The 17,799-nt window shown below is 55.1% G+C and overlaps 1 protein-coding gene across 4 annotated transcripts in view; it reads right to left on the bottom strand.

Moving 5' to 3' along the window:
• stard3 (StAR related lipid transfer domain containing 3) overlaps positions 1 to 17,799 on the bottom strand; it is a 118,785-nt gene that overhangs the window by 78,676 nt on the left and 22,310 nt on the right. For all 4 annotated transcript variants that reach the window (XM_063037065.1, XM_063037063.1, XM_063037066.1 and 1 more), the window contains one exon: positions 10,859 to 11,093. In XM_063037065.1, coding sequence (XP_062893135.1) covers positions 10,859 to 11,053 — 195 coding nt within the window. In that variant the 5' untranslated portion in view covers positions 11,054 to 11,093. The remainder of the gene's footprint in view (positions 1 to 10,858; positions 11,094 to 17,799) is intronic.

The raw sequence follows: 17,799 nt of genomic DNA, 5'->3' as shown, positions 1-17,799 counted from the left end.
CACCTACCGGTGGAAACAACTTTCCTGCCTCTATCTTATCTACCTCTTTCATAGTATTATATGTTTCTATAAGATCTCCTCTCATCAGTCTGAATTCCAGTGAGTACAGTCCCAGGCGACTCAACCTCTCCTCACAGTCTAACCTCCTCATCTCTGGAATCAACCTGGTGAACCTCCTCTGCACTGTCTCCAAAGCCAGTATATTCTTCCTCAAGTAAGGAGACCAGAACTGCACGCAGTACTCCAGGTGCGGCCTCACCAGTATCCTGTACAGTTGCAGCATAACCTCCCTGCTCTTGAATTCAATCCCTCTAGCAATGAAGGCCAACATTCCAGTTGTCTTCTTGATAGCCGGCTGCACCTGCAAACCAACCTTTTGTGACAGTAGCTCTCCGAGAGAAACACGTTGCAGAGATGGGATTGCCCGGCCCCACCGCCCCACGCTCACTCTGTCTCACCCTGGAGGGTCCCGTATGGCCCCTGTGCTGAGAGACAGGGAGATCTGGTGACCTTTCGGCCTGACCGTGCTGTTCAGAGGACTGGACCGGATTTTCAGCCAAGGCTGAACAAGTGGGGAAGCTGTGATTTTACACTGCAAGCCCGTGGAGGGGAGGCTGTCATTCGCACAGCAGCCCTCTGCCCACCCGAATCTATCCCACTCACATCAGACAAGAACTTTTCAATAACGCGCACAAAATGCTGGAGGAACGCGGCAGGGCAGGCAGCATCTACGGCAGGGGAATAAACTGTCAAAGTTTCGGGTCTGGAAATGAAGGGAAAGGGGAAGAACCGCAGGGTGGAGGAGCAACACTTCGTATTCCATCTGGGTAGCCTTCAATCTGACAGCACCAACGTCCATTTCTCTAACCTCCCTCCTTCCTTCTCTGCTTTTCCATTTCCCGTTCCAGCTCCCCTCTCACCCCTTCTCTTCTCCTCTCCTGCCCATCACCTCCCTCTGGTTCCCCTCCTCCTTCCCTTTCTCTCGTGGTCCACTCTCCTCTCCAATCAGATTCCTCCTTCTTCAGCCCTTTTAGCTCTTCCACCAATCACCTGCCAGCTTCTTACTTCCACCTTCCCCCCCCCTCACCTGGTCTCTCACCTGTCACCTATACTCCTCCCCCTTCCCATCATCAGACCCACCTTCCCCCTCACCTAGTCTCTCACCTGTCAGATCGTCTTCTTCCCCCTCCCCCACCACCCACATTCCCCCTCACCTGGTCTCACCCGTCACCTTCTTACTTCAAACCCCTCCCCAACCCTCCCCCTCACCTGGTCTCTCGCCTGTCACCTGTACTCCCCCCCTCCCATCATCCCACCCACCTTCCCCCTCACCTAGTCTCTCACCTGTCAGATCGTCTTCTTCTCCCTCCCCCACCCACCCACATTCCCCCTCACCTGGTCTCACCTGTCACCTTCTTACTTCAACCCCCTACCCAACCTTCCGCCTCACCTGGTCTCACCTGTCACCTTCTTACTTCAAACCCCTCCCCAACCTTCCCCCTCACCTGGTCTTTCACCTGTCACCTGTACTCCTCCCCCTTCCCATCATCCCACCCACCTTCCCCCTCACCTAGTCTCTCACCTGTCGGCTGTACTCCTCCCCCTTCCCATCAACCCACCCACCTTCCCCCTCACCTGGTCTCACCTGTCACCTTCTTACTTCAACCCCCTCCCCAACCTTCCCCCTCACCTGGTCTCACCTATCACCTGTCAGCTTGTTCTCCTCCCCTTTCCCATCTACCCACCTTCCCCCTCACCTGGTCTCACCTGTCACCTTCTTATTTCAACCCCCTCCCCAACCTTCCCCCTCACCTGGTCTCACCTGTCAGCTTGTACTCCTCCCCTTTCCCATTTACCCATCTTCCCCCTCATTTGGTCTCTCACCTGTCACCTTCTTACTTCAACCCCCTCCCCAACCTTCCCCCTCACCTGGTCTCACCTGCCACCTGTCAGCTTGACCTCCTTTTTTTTCCCCACACCTTGCTATTCTGGCTTCAGTCCTGAAGAAGGGTCTCGGCCCGAAACGTCGACTCATTATTCTCCTCCATAGTTGCTGCCTGACCTGCTGAGTTCCCCCAGCACTTTGTGTGTGCCTGCAGGATCTCATCCTTATGATTTAATTCAACTTGAAGTCAAGGTCATAAACCGAAACAAAGACCATTAAGACAATAGGAGTAGGACTGGGCCATTCGGCCCATCAAGTCTACTCCGCCATTCCATCATGGCTGATTTACTATCCCTCTCAACCCCCAGTCTCCTGCCTTTGACACCCTGACTAATCAAGAACCTCTTAACCTCTGTTTTAAATTCCCAGTGACATGACCTCCACAGCCGTCTGGGGCAATGAATTCACCAGCCTCTGGCTAAAGAAATCCCTCCTTACCTCTGCTCTAATTCGATATTCGATAGATTTAAATGAGATTCCCCCCACCACCGCCCCAGAATGTATTTCTGAACTCCAGTGAGCAGAGGCCCAGAGCCATCAAATGCTCGTGTGTTAACCCTTTCGCTCCCGAGATCGTTCTAATAGACCAGCTCTGGATCCTCCCCATCGCCAGTGCACTCTTTCTCAGATCTGCGGCCCCAACCTGCTCGCAGTACCCCCAAGTACGGTCTGGCCAACGCCTTATAAAGCCTCAGCATTACATCCCTGTTTTTACTCTCCAGTCCTCTCGAGGTGAGTGCTGACCAGGCCTGCCTCATGGTGGGTCTCGACCCAGAACCTCAGCCACCTCTGCTTCCGCAGCGGCTCCTGACTTGACGAGCTTGACTGCCTCCACTGCACCGGAACAGCACGGCCAGGGTAGCGGGTGGACGAGTCCCCGGATATCCCGCCGAGTGACCGGGACGGCCGGAGGCCGTCTCCCGAGGGCGGGATTCCAGGCGGAGAACGTGCTGGCCATCCCTTCTGAAACGGCCGCAAACGTTTCTCAGAGACCCCCTGGTCGAGGGTGACGTCCTCGAGCCTCCTTGTGTTAGAGCGTAGGACGGTACAGCTCAGGGTCAAACCCTTCAGCCCTGAATGTTGTGCCGAAACAATTAAATTAGTACTTAAGCAGCCAACTGAACCAAGCCCTGCTGCCTACAAGATGTCTGCATCCTTCTATTTCCCTCACATCCGCGTGCCTATCTAAACGTCTCTTAATAGTCCCTAATGTATCTGCCTCTGCCAGCACCCCAGGCACCCACCACGCTCCGTGTACAGAAACTTGCCTCTTCTGATTTAAAACCATCCTCTCTCACCTTCAGTGCATCCCTTCTGGTATTAGACAGTCCAACCCTGGGAAACAGATACTCCCTGTCTGCTCTGTGCCTTCTCTGATAAACCTCTCTCAGATCTCCCCTCAGCCTCTGGCGCTCCAGCCCAAGTTTGTCCAGCCTCTCACGATACCACGTGCCCTCTAAACCAGGCAGCATCCTGGTAAATCCCTTCTGCACCCTCTCCGAAGCCTCGACATCCTCCCTCTGGTGGGGTGACCAGAACGGTACACAATACTCCAGATGCAGCCTCACCAGAGTTCCATGAAGTTGTAACATAACTCACTGAACTTTGAACTCACTGCCTCGACGAACAAAGATCGCAAACACGGCCCAGCACATCACACAAACCAATCTTCCGTCCCTGGACTCACTTTACACCGCACGCTGTCGGAGCAGTGCTGCCAGGATAATCAAGGACACGACCCACCCAGCCAACACACTTTTCGTCCCTCTTCCCTCCGGGAGAAGGCTCGGGAGCTTGAAGACTCGTATGGCCAGATTTGGGAACAGCTTCTTTCCAACTGTGTTAAGACTGCTGAATGGATCCTGACCCGGATCTGGGCCGTACCCTCCAAATATCCGGACCTGCCTCTCGGTCTTTTTGCACTACCTTACTTTCCATTTTTCTATTTTCTATTTATGATTTATAATTTAAATTTTTAATATTTACTATTGATTTGTAATCCAGGGAGCGGGAAGTGCAGAATCAAATATCGCTGTGATGATCGTACATTCTAGTACCAATTGTTTGGCGACAAGAATGTATAAAGGCAAGCATACCGTGCGTCTTCTTAATCACCTTAGCAACCCCATGTAGTCGCTTTCAGGGCTATGCTGGAATTCTTTGAAGAAATAATATTAGGATAGACAAAGGAGAATCGTTTGATGTTGTGTATTTGAATTTTCAGAAGGCCTTTGACAAGGTGCCACACATGAGGCTGCTTAACAGGTTAAGAGCCCGTGGTATTACAGGAAAGATACCAGCATGGATAGAGCATTAGCGGATTGGCAGGGGGCAAAGAGTGGGAATAAAGGGAGCCTTTTCTAGTGATCAGTGGTGATCCACAGGGGCCTGTTTCAGGACCAATTCCTTTTACGTCAGATGATGGAATCGAAAGCTTTACGGATAAATTTACGGACGGTACAAAGGTAGGTGGAGGGCAGGTAGTTCTGAGGAAGTAGAGAGGCTACAGAAGGACTTGGACTGGTTAGGAGAACGGGCAGAGAAGTGGCAGGTGGAAAACAGTGTCGGGAAGTGTACCGTCATGCACTTTGGTAGAAGAAATAAAAATTGAGACTATTTTTTTAAAATGGAAGGAAAATTCAAAAATCTGAGGTGCAAAGGGACTTGACAGTCCTCATACAGAGATTCCCTAAAGGGTAAAATACAGGTTGAGTCGGTGGTGAGGAAGGCAAATGCAATGTTAGCATTCACTTCAAGAGGACTAGAATACAAAATTTTATAAACCTCGACAAGATCTCCCCCCAGGCTCTGCTATAACTCGTTATATGTTGAGGCTTTGAAGCTCTGGTGAGGCCTCACTAAGAAAGGATGTGCTAACATTGGAGAGGGTTCAAAGGAGGTTCACAAAAATTATTCCAGGATTGAGTGGCTTGTCATATGAGAAGTGTTAGATGGCTTTGGGGCCTGTGCTCACTGGAATTCAGAAAAATGAGAGGTGACCTCACTGAAACCTCTTGAATGGTGAGAGGCCTCATAGAATCGATGTGGAGAGGATGTTTCCCATAGTGGGGGAGTCTAGGACCAGAGTACACAGATAGAGTGGATGTGGAGAGGGTGTTTCCTATAGTGGGGGAGTCTAGGACCAGAGGGCACAGATAGAGTGGATGTGGAGAGGGTGTTTCCTATAGTGGGGGAGTCTAGGACCAGAGGGCACAGATAGAGTGGATGTGGAGAGGGTGTTTCCTGTAGTGGGGGAGTCTAGGACCAGAGGGCACAAATAGAGTGGATGTGGGGAAGATGTTCCCTATAGTGGGGGAGTCTAGGACCAGAGGGCACAGATAGAGTGGATGTGCAGAGGATGTTCCCTATAGTGGGGGAGTCTAGGACCAGAGGGCACAAATAGAGTGGATGTGGGGAGGATGTTCCCTATAGTGGGGGAGTCTAGGACCAGAGGACACAGATAGAGTGGATGTGGGGAGGATGTTCCCTATAGTGGGGGAGTCTAGGACCAGAAGGCACAGATAGAGTGGATGTGGAGAGGATGTTTCCTGTAGTGGGAGAGTCTAGGACCAGAGGACACAGATAGAGTGGATGTGGAGAGGGTGTCCTTTAGAATGGAAATGAGAGTGGTGAATCTGTGGAATTCTTTGCCACAGGCGGCTGTGGAGGCCAAGTCTTTAGGTCTATTTAAGGCAGAGGTTAATAGATTCTTGGTTGGTTACGGGGAGAAGGCAAGATTGGGCCTGGCAGAGAAAATGGATCAGCCATGGTGAAATGGCGGAACAGACTTGATGGGCCAAATGGCCTCATGCTGTTCTAATTATGGAGCCCAAGATCCCCCGCTCATCAACACTGCTGATCAGCGGCCCCCGTTAGCTTTGCCGAGGCTGGCTGCTGGGGGGGGCCACAGGGGGTTTTTTATAGCTCCTGCTCCGGTCACACACACACACACACAGGGTACAACAGCACTTGTTTCCTGCTACTTGGCTCTGTCTTCTCGCCTGCTCCCCACATCACTACCCCCCCCCCACATCGCTCCCTTTACCTCCATACTACCCCCCCCATTCTCCACAGATCAAGGCGCTCCCTCCTCACCGGCCCCCCACACCACCCCCCTCACAGTGCTCCCTCCTCATCAACCCCTCCCCTCACAGCGCTCCCTCCTCACCGGCCCCCCACACCACCCCCCTCACAGTGCTCCCTCCTCATCAACCCCTCCCCTCACAGCGCTCCCTCCTCACCGGCCCCCCACACCCCCCCTCACAGTGCTCCCTGTTCATCAACCCCTCCCCTCACAGCGCTCCCTCCTCACCGGCCCTCCACACCACCCCCCCCTCACAGCGCTCCCTCCTCACCGGCCCCCCACACCACCCCCCTCACAGTGCTCCCTCCTGATCAACCCCTCCCCTCACAACACTCCCTCCTCACCGGCCCCCCACACCACCCCCCTCACAGTGCTCCCTGTTCATCAACCCCCTCCCCTCACAGCGCTCCCTCCTCACCAGCCCTCCACACCACCCCCCCTCACAGCGCTCCCTCCTCACCGGCCCCCCACACCACCCCCCTCACAGTGCTCCCTCCTCATCAACCCCTCCCCTCACAGCACTCCCTCCTCACCGGCCCCCCACACCACCCCCCTCACAGTGCTCCCTCCTCATCAACCCCTCCCCTCACAGCGCTCCCTCCTCACCGGCCCCCCACACCACCCCCCTCACAGTACTCCCTCCTCATCAACCCCCCCCCACAGTGCTCCCTCCTCACCGGCCCCCCACACCACCCCCCTCACAGCGCTCCCTCCTCACCGGCCCCCCACACCACCCCCCCCTCACAGCGCTCCCTCCTCACCGGCCCCCCACACCACCCCCCTCACAGTGCTCCCTCCTGATCAACCCCTCCCCTCACAACACTCCCTCCTCACCGGCCCCCCACACCACCCCCCTCACAGTGCTCCCTCCTGATCAACCCCTCCCCTCACAACACTCCCTCCTCACCGGCCCTCCACACCACCCCCCTCACAGTGCTCCCTCCTCATCAACCCCCCCCACAGCACTCCCTCCTCACCGGCCCTCCACACCACCCCCCCCTCACAGTGCTCCCTCCTCACCAACCCCTCCCATCACAGCACTCCCTCCTCACCGGCCCCCCACACCACCCCCCTCACAGTGTTCCCTGTTCATCAACCCCCCCCTCACAGCACTCCCTCCTCACCGGCCCTCCGCACCACCCCCCCTCACAGCGCTCCCTCCTCACCGGCCCCCCACATCACCCCCCTCACAGTGCTCCCTCCTGATCAACCCCTCCCCTCACAACACTCCCTCCTCACCGGCCCTCCACACCACACCCCCCCCCCTCACAGCGCTCCCTCCTCACCGGCCCCCCACACCACACCCCCCCTCACAGCGCTCCCTCCTCACCGGCCCTCCACACCACCCCCCCCTCACAGCACTCCCTCCTCACCAGCCCCCCACACCACCCCCCTCACAGTGCTCCCTCCTCATCAACCCCTCCCCTCACAACACTCCCTCCTCACCGGCCCTCCACACCACACCCCCCCTCACAGCGCTCCTTCCTCACTGGCCCCCCACACCAACCCCCTCAAAGCGCTCCCTCCTGATCAACCCCTCCCCTCACAACACTCCCTCCTCACCGGCCCTCCACACCACCCCCCTCAAAGCGCTCCCTCCTCACCAACCCCTCCCCTCACAGCGCTCCCTCCTCACCGGCCCCCCACACCACCCCCCTCACAGTGCTCCCTGTTCATCAACCCCTCCCCTCACAGTGCTCCCTCCTCATCAACCCCTCCCCTCACAGTGCTCCCTGTTCATCAACCCCTCCCCTCACAGTGCTCCCTCCTCATCAACCCCCCCACAGCGCTCCCTCCTCATCAACCCCCCCCAACAGCGCTCCCTCCTCATCAACCCCTCCCCCACACCACCCCCCTCACAGTGCTCCCTCATCAACCCCTCCCCCACACCACCCCCCTCACAGTGCTCCCTCCTCATCAACCCCCCCCACAGCGCTCCCTCCTCATCAACCCCCCTCACAGCGCTCCCTCCTCATCAACCCCTCCCCCACACCACCCCCCTCACAGTGCTCCCTCCTCATCAACCCCCCCTCACAGCGCTCCCTCATCAACCCCTCCCCCACACCACCCCCCTCACAGTGCTCCCTCCTCATCAACCCCCCCCACAGCGCTCCCTCATCAACCCCTCCCCCACACCACCCCCCTCACAGTGCTCCCTCCTCATCAACCCCCCCCACAGCGCTCCCTCCTCATCAACCCCCCCTCACAGCGCTCCCTCATCAACCCCTCCCCCACACCACCCCCCTCACAGTGCTCCCTCATCAACCCCCCCCCCTCACAGCGCTCCCTCCTCACCGGCCCCCCACACCACCCCCCTCACAGCGCTCCCTGTTCATCAACCCCCCCCCCTCACAGCGCTCCCTCCTCACCGGCCCCCCACACCACCCCCCCTCACAGTGCTCCCTCCTCATCAACCCCCCCCTCACAGCGCTCCCTCATCAACCCCTCCCCTCACAGCGCTCCCTCCTCATCAACCCCCCCCTAACAGCGCTCCCTCCTCATCAACCCCTCCCCCACACCACCCCCCTCACAGTGCTCCCTCCTCATCAACCCCTCCCCCACACCACCCCCCTCACAGTGCTCCCTCCTCATCAACCCCCCCCACAGCGCTCCCTCCTCATCAACCCCCCCTCACAGCGCTCCCTCCTCATCAACCCCTCCCCCACACCACCCCCCTCACAGTGCTCCCTCCTCATCAACCCCCCCTCACAGCGCTCCCTCATCAATCCCTCCCCCACACCACCCCCCTCACAGTGCTCCCTCCTCATCAACCCCCCCCACAGCGCTCCCTCCTCATCAACCCCTCCCCCACACCACCCCCCTCACAGTGCTCCCTCCTCATCAACCCCCCCCACAGCGCTCCCTCCTCATCAACCCCCCCTCACAGCGCTCCCTCATCAACCCCTCCCCCACACCACCCCCCTCACAGTGCTCCCTCATCAACCCCCCCCCTCTCAGCGCTCCCTCCTCACCGGCCCCCCACACCACCCCCCTCACAGCGCTCCCTGTTCATCAACCCCCCCCTCACAGCGCTCCCTCATCAACCCCTCCCCTCACAACACTCCCTCCTCATCAACCACCCCCCTCACAGTGCTCCCTCCTCATCAACCCCCCCCCCTCACAGCACTCCCTCCTCACCGGCCCTCCACACCACCCCCCCCTCACAGCGCTCCCTCCTCATCAACCCCCCCCCTCACAGCACTCCCTCCTCACCGGCCCTCCACACAACCCCCCCCTCACAGCGCTCCCTCCTCACCGGCCCTCCACACCACCCCCCCCTCACAGCGCTCCCTCCTCATCAACCCCCCCCTCACAGCGCTCCCTCCTCAGCGGCCCTCCCCGTGGCGAGGCGCTCCCTCCACACCGTTCCCGTTCTTCTCTCTCTCTCACTCACAGCCACACACGTTTTGTCCACATCGCTCCCTCCAGCAAACCCCCACCGCCCCTCCCCCTCCCCCCAGGGGTCACTGGCAACAACCCACAGGTCACTGAGAGTGGCTCCGGCCACAAGATCAGCAGCATACAAACATATACATTTTTAATTTCAAGCCACCCCCTTTTTGCCCACCGGTTCGACCCATCGGGCAGCGTCCAGCAGCCAATTAGCCCGATAACCGGTACGTCTTTGGACTGTGGGAGGAAAGCGGGGCACCGGGGGGGGGGAGGGTGACCCGGGGATGGGGGAGAGCATACAAACTCTTCAGAGGGCCGGCGCCGGCCCCACACACACACAACCCCGAGCGGTAATATTGTCGCCCTAAATGCTACGCTTTTGTTCACTTTCAACCCAGAACGGATAGGTCGGGGGTATGGGGTGGGGGAGGGTGGAGAGGGGTGAGGGGGGAGGGGTGAGGCTGAGGGGTGAGGGGAGGGGGAAGGTGGGGGAGGGCGAGGCTGGGGTATGTGTGGGGTAGGGGGTGGGAGGGTGGGGTATGGGTGGGGTGGGGGAAGGGGAAGGGTGAGGGGGAAGGAGAGGGGTGAGGGGGGAGGGGTGAGGGTGAGGGGTGAGGGGAGGGGGAAGGTGGCGGAGGGCGAGGCTGGGGTATGTGTGGGGGAGGGGGGTGGGAGGGTGGGGTATGTGTGGGGGAGGGTGGGGTATGGGTGGGGTGGGGGAAGGGGATGGGTGAGGGGGAAGGGGATGGGTGAGGGGAGGGGTGAGGGGGAAGGTGGGGGAGGGGTGAGGGGAGAGGGAAGGGGAGGGGAAGAGGAGTGGTGGGAGGGTGAGGTATGGGAAGGGGAGGGGTGAGGGGGAGGGTGGGGGAAGGGTGAGGAGGAGAGGGAACGTGGGGGAGGGGGAGCAGGAGTGGGGGGAGGGTGGGGGAGGGGTGAGGGAGGCTGGGGTATATGTGGAGGAGGAGTGGGGGAGGGTGGGGGAGGGGTGAGGGGGAGAGGGAGGCTGGGGTATATGTGGAGGAGGGTGTGGGAGGGTGGGGCATGGGTGGGGCGGGGTAGGGAGGGGGGGCTACGGTTCCGGCGCAGGTCGATGGGGAGGAGGCAGTTTAACTGTCTTCAGCACGAAGCAGACGGGCCGAAGGGCCCCGTCCCTGCGCTGAGCTCCTCCGTGACTCCGACCCAGCCACATTAAAGTTTAGCCCAAAAGCGTGGGGCGCGTCTCGGGACGGCCCCTGACTGACCAGCGTGACGGGGAGGTTGGCCAGTGCCCTGTTGCACCCACAGCCACAGTGTCGGTCGGTCTCTAACCCTCACAGGGGGCGGTGGAACCGTCCGGAGCGGCTTTTAACCCTTTGCACGGCAGGAGCAGGCGAGCTGGACGTTTCAGCCCCTGTCGGCGTGTGAGCGTACCCATCCCCACCCAGACACCCGCTTACGTTCAGCTCGATGATCCACAACAGCGAGACGAAGAGCAGGTCGAAGGTGACGAACAGGCAGAAGGTCCGGCGCACGTCCGAGATGGCCCTCCTCCCCGCCGGGGCCGGCCACGGTGCCCCCGGGCCGGCCTGGCACCGCGAGTACGAGGTGTTGATCGAAGCGATGGTCGGGAGGCTCCGTTCCAGCGGGTCCATGCTCCGGCCGCCTGCCGCCGTCAGGGACGAGGCCGGCGGGCTGCAGGGGAAGGAGGGGGAAAGGGGGCAAGAAATGGCGGTCAGAACCGGAGAGGGTCCCGGCCGCTGCAACAGTCTGTTCCCAAAACGCCCGTTCACACCGTCGAAAATGGAATCACCTCCAGCTCTTTTGTTTTTAAAAAAATGTGATAAGGCGCTTTGCAAATGCAGGGACAGATTAGTATTTGACATGGGCTTTTGGACGGGTTTCCCCCGTCTGTTTGTCAAGTGAGGCAAACTCAAAGTTCAAAGTTATTTTCAAAGAGGTCCAGCAGCTGATTTGATCTCGCCGGGCGGAGCGCACGGCCCCTGAAGTCTGCCGCAGAGAGGACGTTGTATCAGACATTGGCGAGGCCCAACTTGGGACTTAGTTGGCCACCGACCTGCAAGCAAGGCTGGGAAGAGTGCAGAGAAACTGTACAAGGACGCTGCCGGGTCTGGGGGAGTCTTGAGTTACAGGGAAAGAGGGGTAGGAGGCAAGTTAGGGCTTTACAGATAGACAGACACTTCATTATTCTCAAAGGAAATCACAGGTCACAGTAGCATTACAAGTGCATAGATTTAAAAATATTAGAAGAGAAGTAGAAAGACTAAAAAGTAATTTACCACCAACAAGTCTAACAGGAGGAGGGGGGGGGGTCATCATTTCCCTGGCTACAGGTTGACTCATTACGGAGAGGGTAAGAATGACCTCATATCTCGTCTTTGGAGCAGTGCAGTTGTCTCAGTCTGTCACTAAAAGTGCCCCTCTGTTCAGCCAAGGTGGCGTGCAGAGGGCGAGAAACATTGTCCAGAACCGCCAGGATGTTCCATAGGGTCCTCTGTTCTGCAGCCAGGAGCAGGGAGGCTAAAGGCAGGGACAGGAGGAAGCTTGAGTGGAAACTCTAGCAGAACAACATAGAAACCATAGAAACTACAACACAGAAACAGGCCCTTTGGCCCTTCTTGGCTGTGCCAAACCGTTTTCTGCCTAGTCTCACTGACCTGCACACGGACCATATCCCTCCATACACCTCCCATCCATGTACCTGTCCAATTTATTCTTAAATGTTAAAAAAGAACCCGCATTTACCACCTCGTCTGGCAGCTCATTCCATACTCCCACCACTCTCTGTGTGAAGAAGCCCCCCCTAATGTTCCCTTTAAACTTCTCCCCCCTCACCCTTAACCCATGTCCTCTGGTTTTTTTCTCCCCTTGCCTCAGTGGAAAAAGCCTGCTTGCATTCACTCTATCTATACCCATCATAATTTTATATACCTCTATCAAATCTCCCCTCATTCTTCTACGCTCCAGGGAATAAAGTCCTAACCTATTCAACCTTTCTCTGTAACTGAGTTTCTCAAGTCCCGGCAACATCCTTGTAAACCTTCTCTGCACTCTTTCAACCTTATTTATATCCTTCCTGTAATTTGGTGACCAAAACTGAACACAATACTCCAGATTCGGCCTCACCAATGCCTTATACAACCTCATGAGTGAGGTCTGGAGGGGGATGAGGACCATCACTGGGTTCCGGCAAACTAGCAACAGAGGAGCTGAAGGCAGTGTGGACAGGGCCAACGAACTTAACCTGCTCTTTAACAGATTTGACATTGTGACCCCTGCCCATCCCCCACATGAGCCATCTGTTGTCGGCCCCCAATCAACACATATTCCACTCTCCCCTCCTACCCCTCCTCACAGTCCCTCACCTTGCTCTCATGACTATACCCCTTCCCCACACGAAACCACCATGGTGGGCTTCACGGCTGAACAGGTGAGAAGACAGCTGAAATGTCTCAACCCAAGCAACGCTGCAGGACCGGATGGTGTCAGTACCAGGGTGCTCAAAGCCTGTGCCCCTCAGCTATGTGGAATACTTCGCCATGTATTCAACCTGAGCCTGAGGCTCCGGAGGGTTCCTGTACTGTGGAAGATGTCCTGCCTCGTCCCTGTGCCGAAGACGCCGCGCCCCAGCGGCTTCAATGACTACAGACCGGTGGCATTGACCTCCCACATCATGAAGACCCTGGAGAGACTTGTTCTGGAGCTGCTCCGGCCTATGGTCAGGCCACACTTAGATCCCCTCCGGTTCGCCTACCAGCCCCGACTAGGAATTGAGGATGCCATCGTCTTCCTGCTGAACCGTCTCTACGCCCACCTGGACAAGTCAGCGAACACTGTGAGGGTCATGTTTTTTGACTTCTCCAGTGCGTTCAACACCATCCGCCCTGCTCTGCTGGGGGAGAAGCTGACAGCGATGCAGGTGGATGCTTCCCTGGTATCATGGGTTCTTGATTACCTGACTGGCAGACCACAGTACGTGTGCTTGCAACACTGTGTGTCCAACAGAGTGATCAGCAGCACTGGGGCTCCACAGGGGACTTGTCTTTTCTCCCTTTCTCTTCACAATTTACACCCCAGACTTCAACTACTGCACAGAGTCTTGTCATCTTCAGAAGTTTTCTGATGACTCTGCCATAGTTGGATGCATCAGCAAGGGAGATGAGGCTGAGTACAGGGCTACGGTAGGAAACTTTGTCACATGGTGTGAGCAGAATTATCTGCAGCTTAATGTGAAAAAGACTAAGGAGCTGGTGGTGGACCTGAGGAGAGCTAAGGTACCGGTGACCCCTGTTTCCATCCAGGGGGGCAGTGTGGACATGGTAGAGGATTACAAATACCTGGGGATACGAATTGACAATAAACTGGACTGGTCAAAGAACACTGAGGATGTCTACAAGAAGGGTCAGAGCCGTCTCTATTTCCTGAGGAGACTAAGGTCCTTTAACATCTGCCGGACGATGCTGAGGATGTTCTATGAGTCTGTGGTGGCCAGTGCGATCATGTTTGCTGTTGTGTGCTGGGGCAGCAGGCTGAGGGTAGCAGACACCAACAGAATCAACAAACTCATTGGTAAGGCCAGTGATGTTGTGGGGATGGAACTGGACTCTCTGACGGTGGTGTCTGAAAAGAGGATGCTGTCCAAGTTGCATGCCATCTTGGACAATGTCTCCCATCCACTACATAACGTACTGGTTGGGCACAGGAGTACATTCAGCCAGAGACTCATTCCACCGAGATGCAACACAGAGCGTCATAGGAAGTCATTCCTGCCTGTGGCCATCAAACTTTACAACTCCTCCCTTGGAGGGTCAGACACCCTGAGACAATAGGCTGGTCCTGGACTTATTTCCTGGCATAATTTACATATTACTATTTAATTATTTATGGTGCAACTGTAATGAAAACCAATTTCCCCCGGGATCAATAAAGTATGACTATGACTATGTTCTACCACAGCCTCCAGTGTGTCCAGTTTCACCCCTATAACAGAGCCAGCCTTTCTAATCAGGTTATTGAGCCTGTTGGCATCACCCGCATTAATGCCATTGCCCCAGCACGCCACCACACTGGCGACAACAGACTGGTAGAACATGTGAAGGAGAGGCCTGCACACTGCAAAGGACCTCAGTCTCCTCAGGAAGTAGAGGCAACTCTGACCCTTCTTGTACACAGCCTCCGCGTTGGTGCTTCTCTCGAGTCTGTCATCCAGGTGCACCCACCAGTACTCGTAGGTCCTCACCACATCCATGTCCTCATCGTCAGCAGGACTAGGCATTGCAGGCTGATTCTTCCTAAGTTCCATCACCATCTCCTTTGTCAATAGACAATAGGTGCAGGAGTAGGCCATTCGGCCCCTCGAACCAGCACCGCCATTCACTGTGATCATGGCTGATCATCCACAATCAGTATCCAGTTCCTGCCTTATCCCCATAACCTTTGATTCTGCTATCTTTAAGAGCTTTAGGAAAGCATCCAGAGACTTGGCCTCCACAGCCTTCTGGGGCAGAGCATTCCATATATCCACCACTCTCTGGGTGAAAAAATTTTTCCTCAACTCCGTTCTAAATGGCCTACCCCTTATTCTTAAACTGTGGCCTCTGGTTCTGGACTCACCCTTCAGCAAGAACATGCTTCCTGCCTCCAGCGTGTCCAATCTCTTAATAATCTTATATGTTTCAATCAGATCCCCTCTCAGCCTTCTAAATTCCAGAGTATACAAGCCCAGTCGCTCCAATCTTTCAACATATGACAGACCCGCCATCCCGGGAATTAACCTTGTGAACCTACGCTGCACTCCCTCAATAGCAAGAATGTCCTTCCTCAAATTTGGAGACCAAAACTGCACACAGTACTCCAGGTGTGGTCTCACCAGGGCCCTGTACAGCTGCAGAAGGACCTCTTTGCTCTTATACTCAATTCCCCTTGTTACGAAGGCCAGCAGGCCATTAGCTTTCTTCACTACCTGCTGTACCTGCATGCTTGCTTTCAGTGACTGATGTACAAGAACACCTAGATCCCGTTGTACTTCCCCTTTTCCTAACTTGACTCCATTTAGATAATAATCTGCCTTCCTGTTCTTACCACCAAAGTGGATAACCTCACATTTATCCACATTAAACTGCATCTGCCCACTCACCCAGCCTGTCCAAGTCACCCTGCATTCTCATAACATCCTCCTTACATTTCACACTGCCACCCAGCTTTGTGTCATCAGCAAATTTGCTAATGTTACTTTTAATTCCCTCATCTAAATCATTTTATATTATAAACAGCTGCGGTCCCAGTACTGAACCCTGCGGTATCCCACTCGTCACTGCCTGCCATTCGGAAAGGGAGCCGTTAATCGCTACTCTTTGTTTCCTGTCAGCCAGCCAATTTTCAATCTATGTCAGTACTCTGCCCCCAATACCATGTGTCATAATTTTGCCCACTAATCTCCTATGTGGGACTTTATTAAAGGCTTTCTGGAAGTCCAGGTACACTACATCCACTGGCTCTCCCTTGTCCATTTTCATAGTTACATCCTCAAAAAATTCCAGAAGATTAGTCAAGCACGATTTCCCCTTTGTAAATCCATGCTGACTCAGACCGATCCTGTTACTGCTATCCAGATGTGTCGTACGTAACTTCATCTTTTATAATTGACTCCAGCATCTTTCCCACCACCGACGTCAGGCTAACCGGTCTATAATTCCCTGTTTTCTCTCTTCCTCCCTTCTTGAAGAGAGGGTCAACATTAACTACCCTCCAATCCACAGGAACTGATCCTGAATCTATAGAACGTTGGAAAATGATTACCAATGCGTCCACGATTTCTAAAGCCACCTCCTTAAGTACCCTGGGATGCAGACCATCAGGTCCCGGGGACTTATCAGCCTTCAGACCGAACAGTCTATCCAACACCATTTCCTGCCTAATATAAATTTTCTTCAATTCATCCATTACCCTAGGTCCTTTGGCCACTACATCTGGGAGATTGTTTGTGTCTTCCCTAGTGAAGACAGATCCAAAGTACCTGTTCAACTCGTCTGCCATTTCCTTGTTCCCCATAATAAATTCACCCGCTTCTGTCTTCAAGGGCCCAATTTTGGTCTTAACTATTTTTTCCTTTTCACATACCTAAAGAAGCTTTTACTATCCTCCTTTATATTCTTGGCTAGTTTACCTTCATACCTCATTTTTTCTCCATGTATTGCCTTTTTAGTTACCTTCTGTTGCTCTTTAAAAGTTTCCCGATCCTCCGGCTTCCCACTCATCTTTGCTATGTTATACTTCTCTTTTATTTTTATACTGTCCATTACTTCCCTTGTCAGCCACGGCCTCCCCTTACTCTCCCTAGGATCTTTCTTCCTCTTTGGAATGAACTGATCCTGCACCTTCTGCATTATTCCCAGAAACACTTGCCATTGCTGTTCCACTGTCATCCCTGCTAGGGTATTGTTCCATCGAACTTTGGCCAGCTCCTGCCTCATAGCCCCATAGTTCCCTTTGTTCAACTGTAATACTGACACTTCCGAGTTTCCCTTCTCCCTCTCAAACTGTAGATTAAAACTTATCATATTATGCTCACTACCTCCTACGGTCCCTGATCAAATCCGGTTCATTGCACAACACTAAGTCTAGAACTGCCTTCTCTCTGGTAGGCTCCAGTACAAGTTGTTCTAAGAATCCATCACGGAGGGACTCCACAAACTCCCTTTCTTGGGGTCCAGCACCGACTCCACAAACTCCCTTTCTTGGGGTCCAGCACCAACCTGATTCCTCCAGTCTACCTGCAAGTTGAAATCCCCCATAACAACTGTAGCATTACCTTTGCGACATGCCAATTTTAACTCTTGGTTCAACTTACACCCCACATCCAGACTACTGTTTGGGGGCCTGTAGACAACTCCCATTAGGGTCTTTCTACCCTTAGAATTTCTCAGTTCTATCCATACTGACCTTACATCTCCTGATTTTATGTCCCCCCTCGCAAGGGACTGAATATCATTCCTCACCAACAGAGCCACCCCATCCCCTCTGCCCATCAGTCTTACTGATGTTGAGCTGCAGATGATTCAGCTTGCACCATTTGACAAAGTCCCCCACCGGGACCCTGTGTTCGTCCTCCCGTCCTCCCTTTATACACCCGACTATTGCCGATTCATCAGGGAATTTCTGCAGAAGGCATGACTCAGTGTTGAATCTAAAGTCCAAGGTATACAGGGTAAACACAGAAGAAGGAAACACAATGCTCCGTGGGGCCCCAGTGCTGCTTACAGCCACGTCTGACACACAGTTCTGAAGCTGTACAAACTATGGTCTGCCAGTCAGGTCGTCCATTATCCAGGGTACAATGGAAGTGCCAACCTACAGTGAACGCAAAAAACAGGAATTCTGC

This window comes from Mobula hypostoma, chromosome X1 (genome assembly GCF_963921235.1).
Source record: "Mobula hypostoma chromosome X1, sMobHyp1.1, whole genome shotgun sequence".
Classification (NCBI taxonomy): domain Eukaryota; kingdom Metazoa; phylum Chordata; class Chondrichthyes; order Myliobatiformes; family Myliobatidae; genus Mobula; species Mobula hypostoma.
This window is presented reverse-complemented; position numbering and strand designations above follow the sequence as displayed.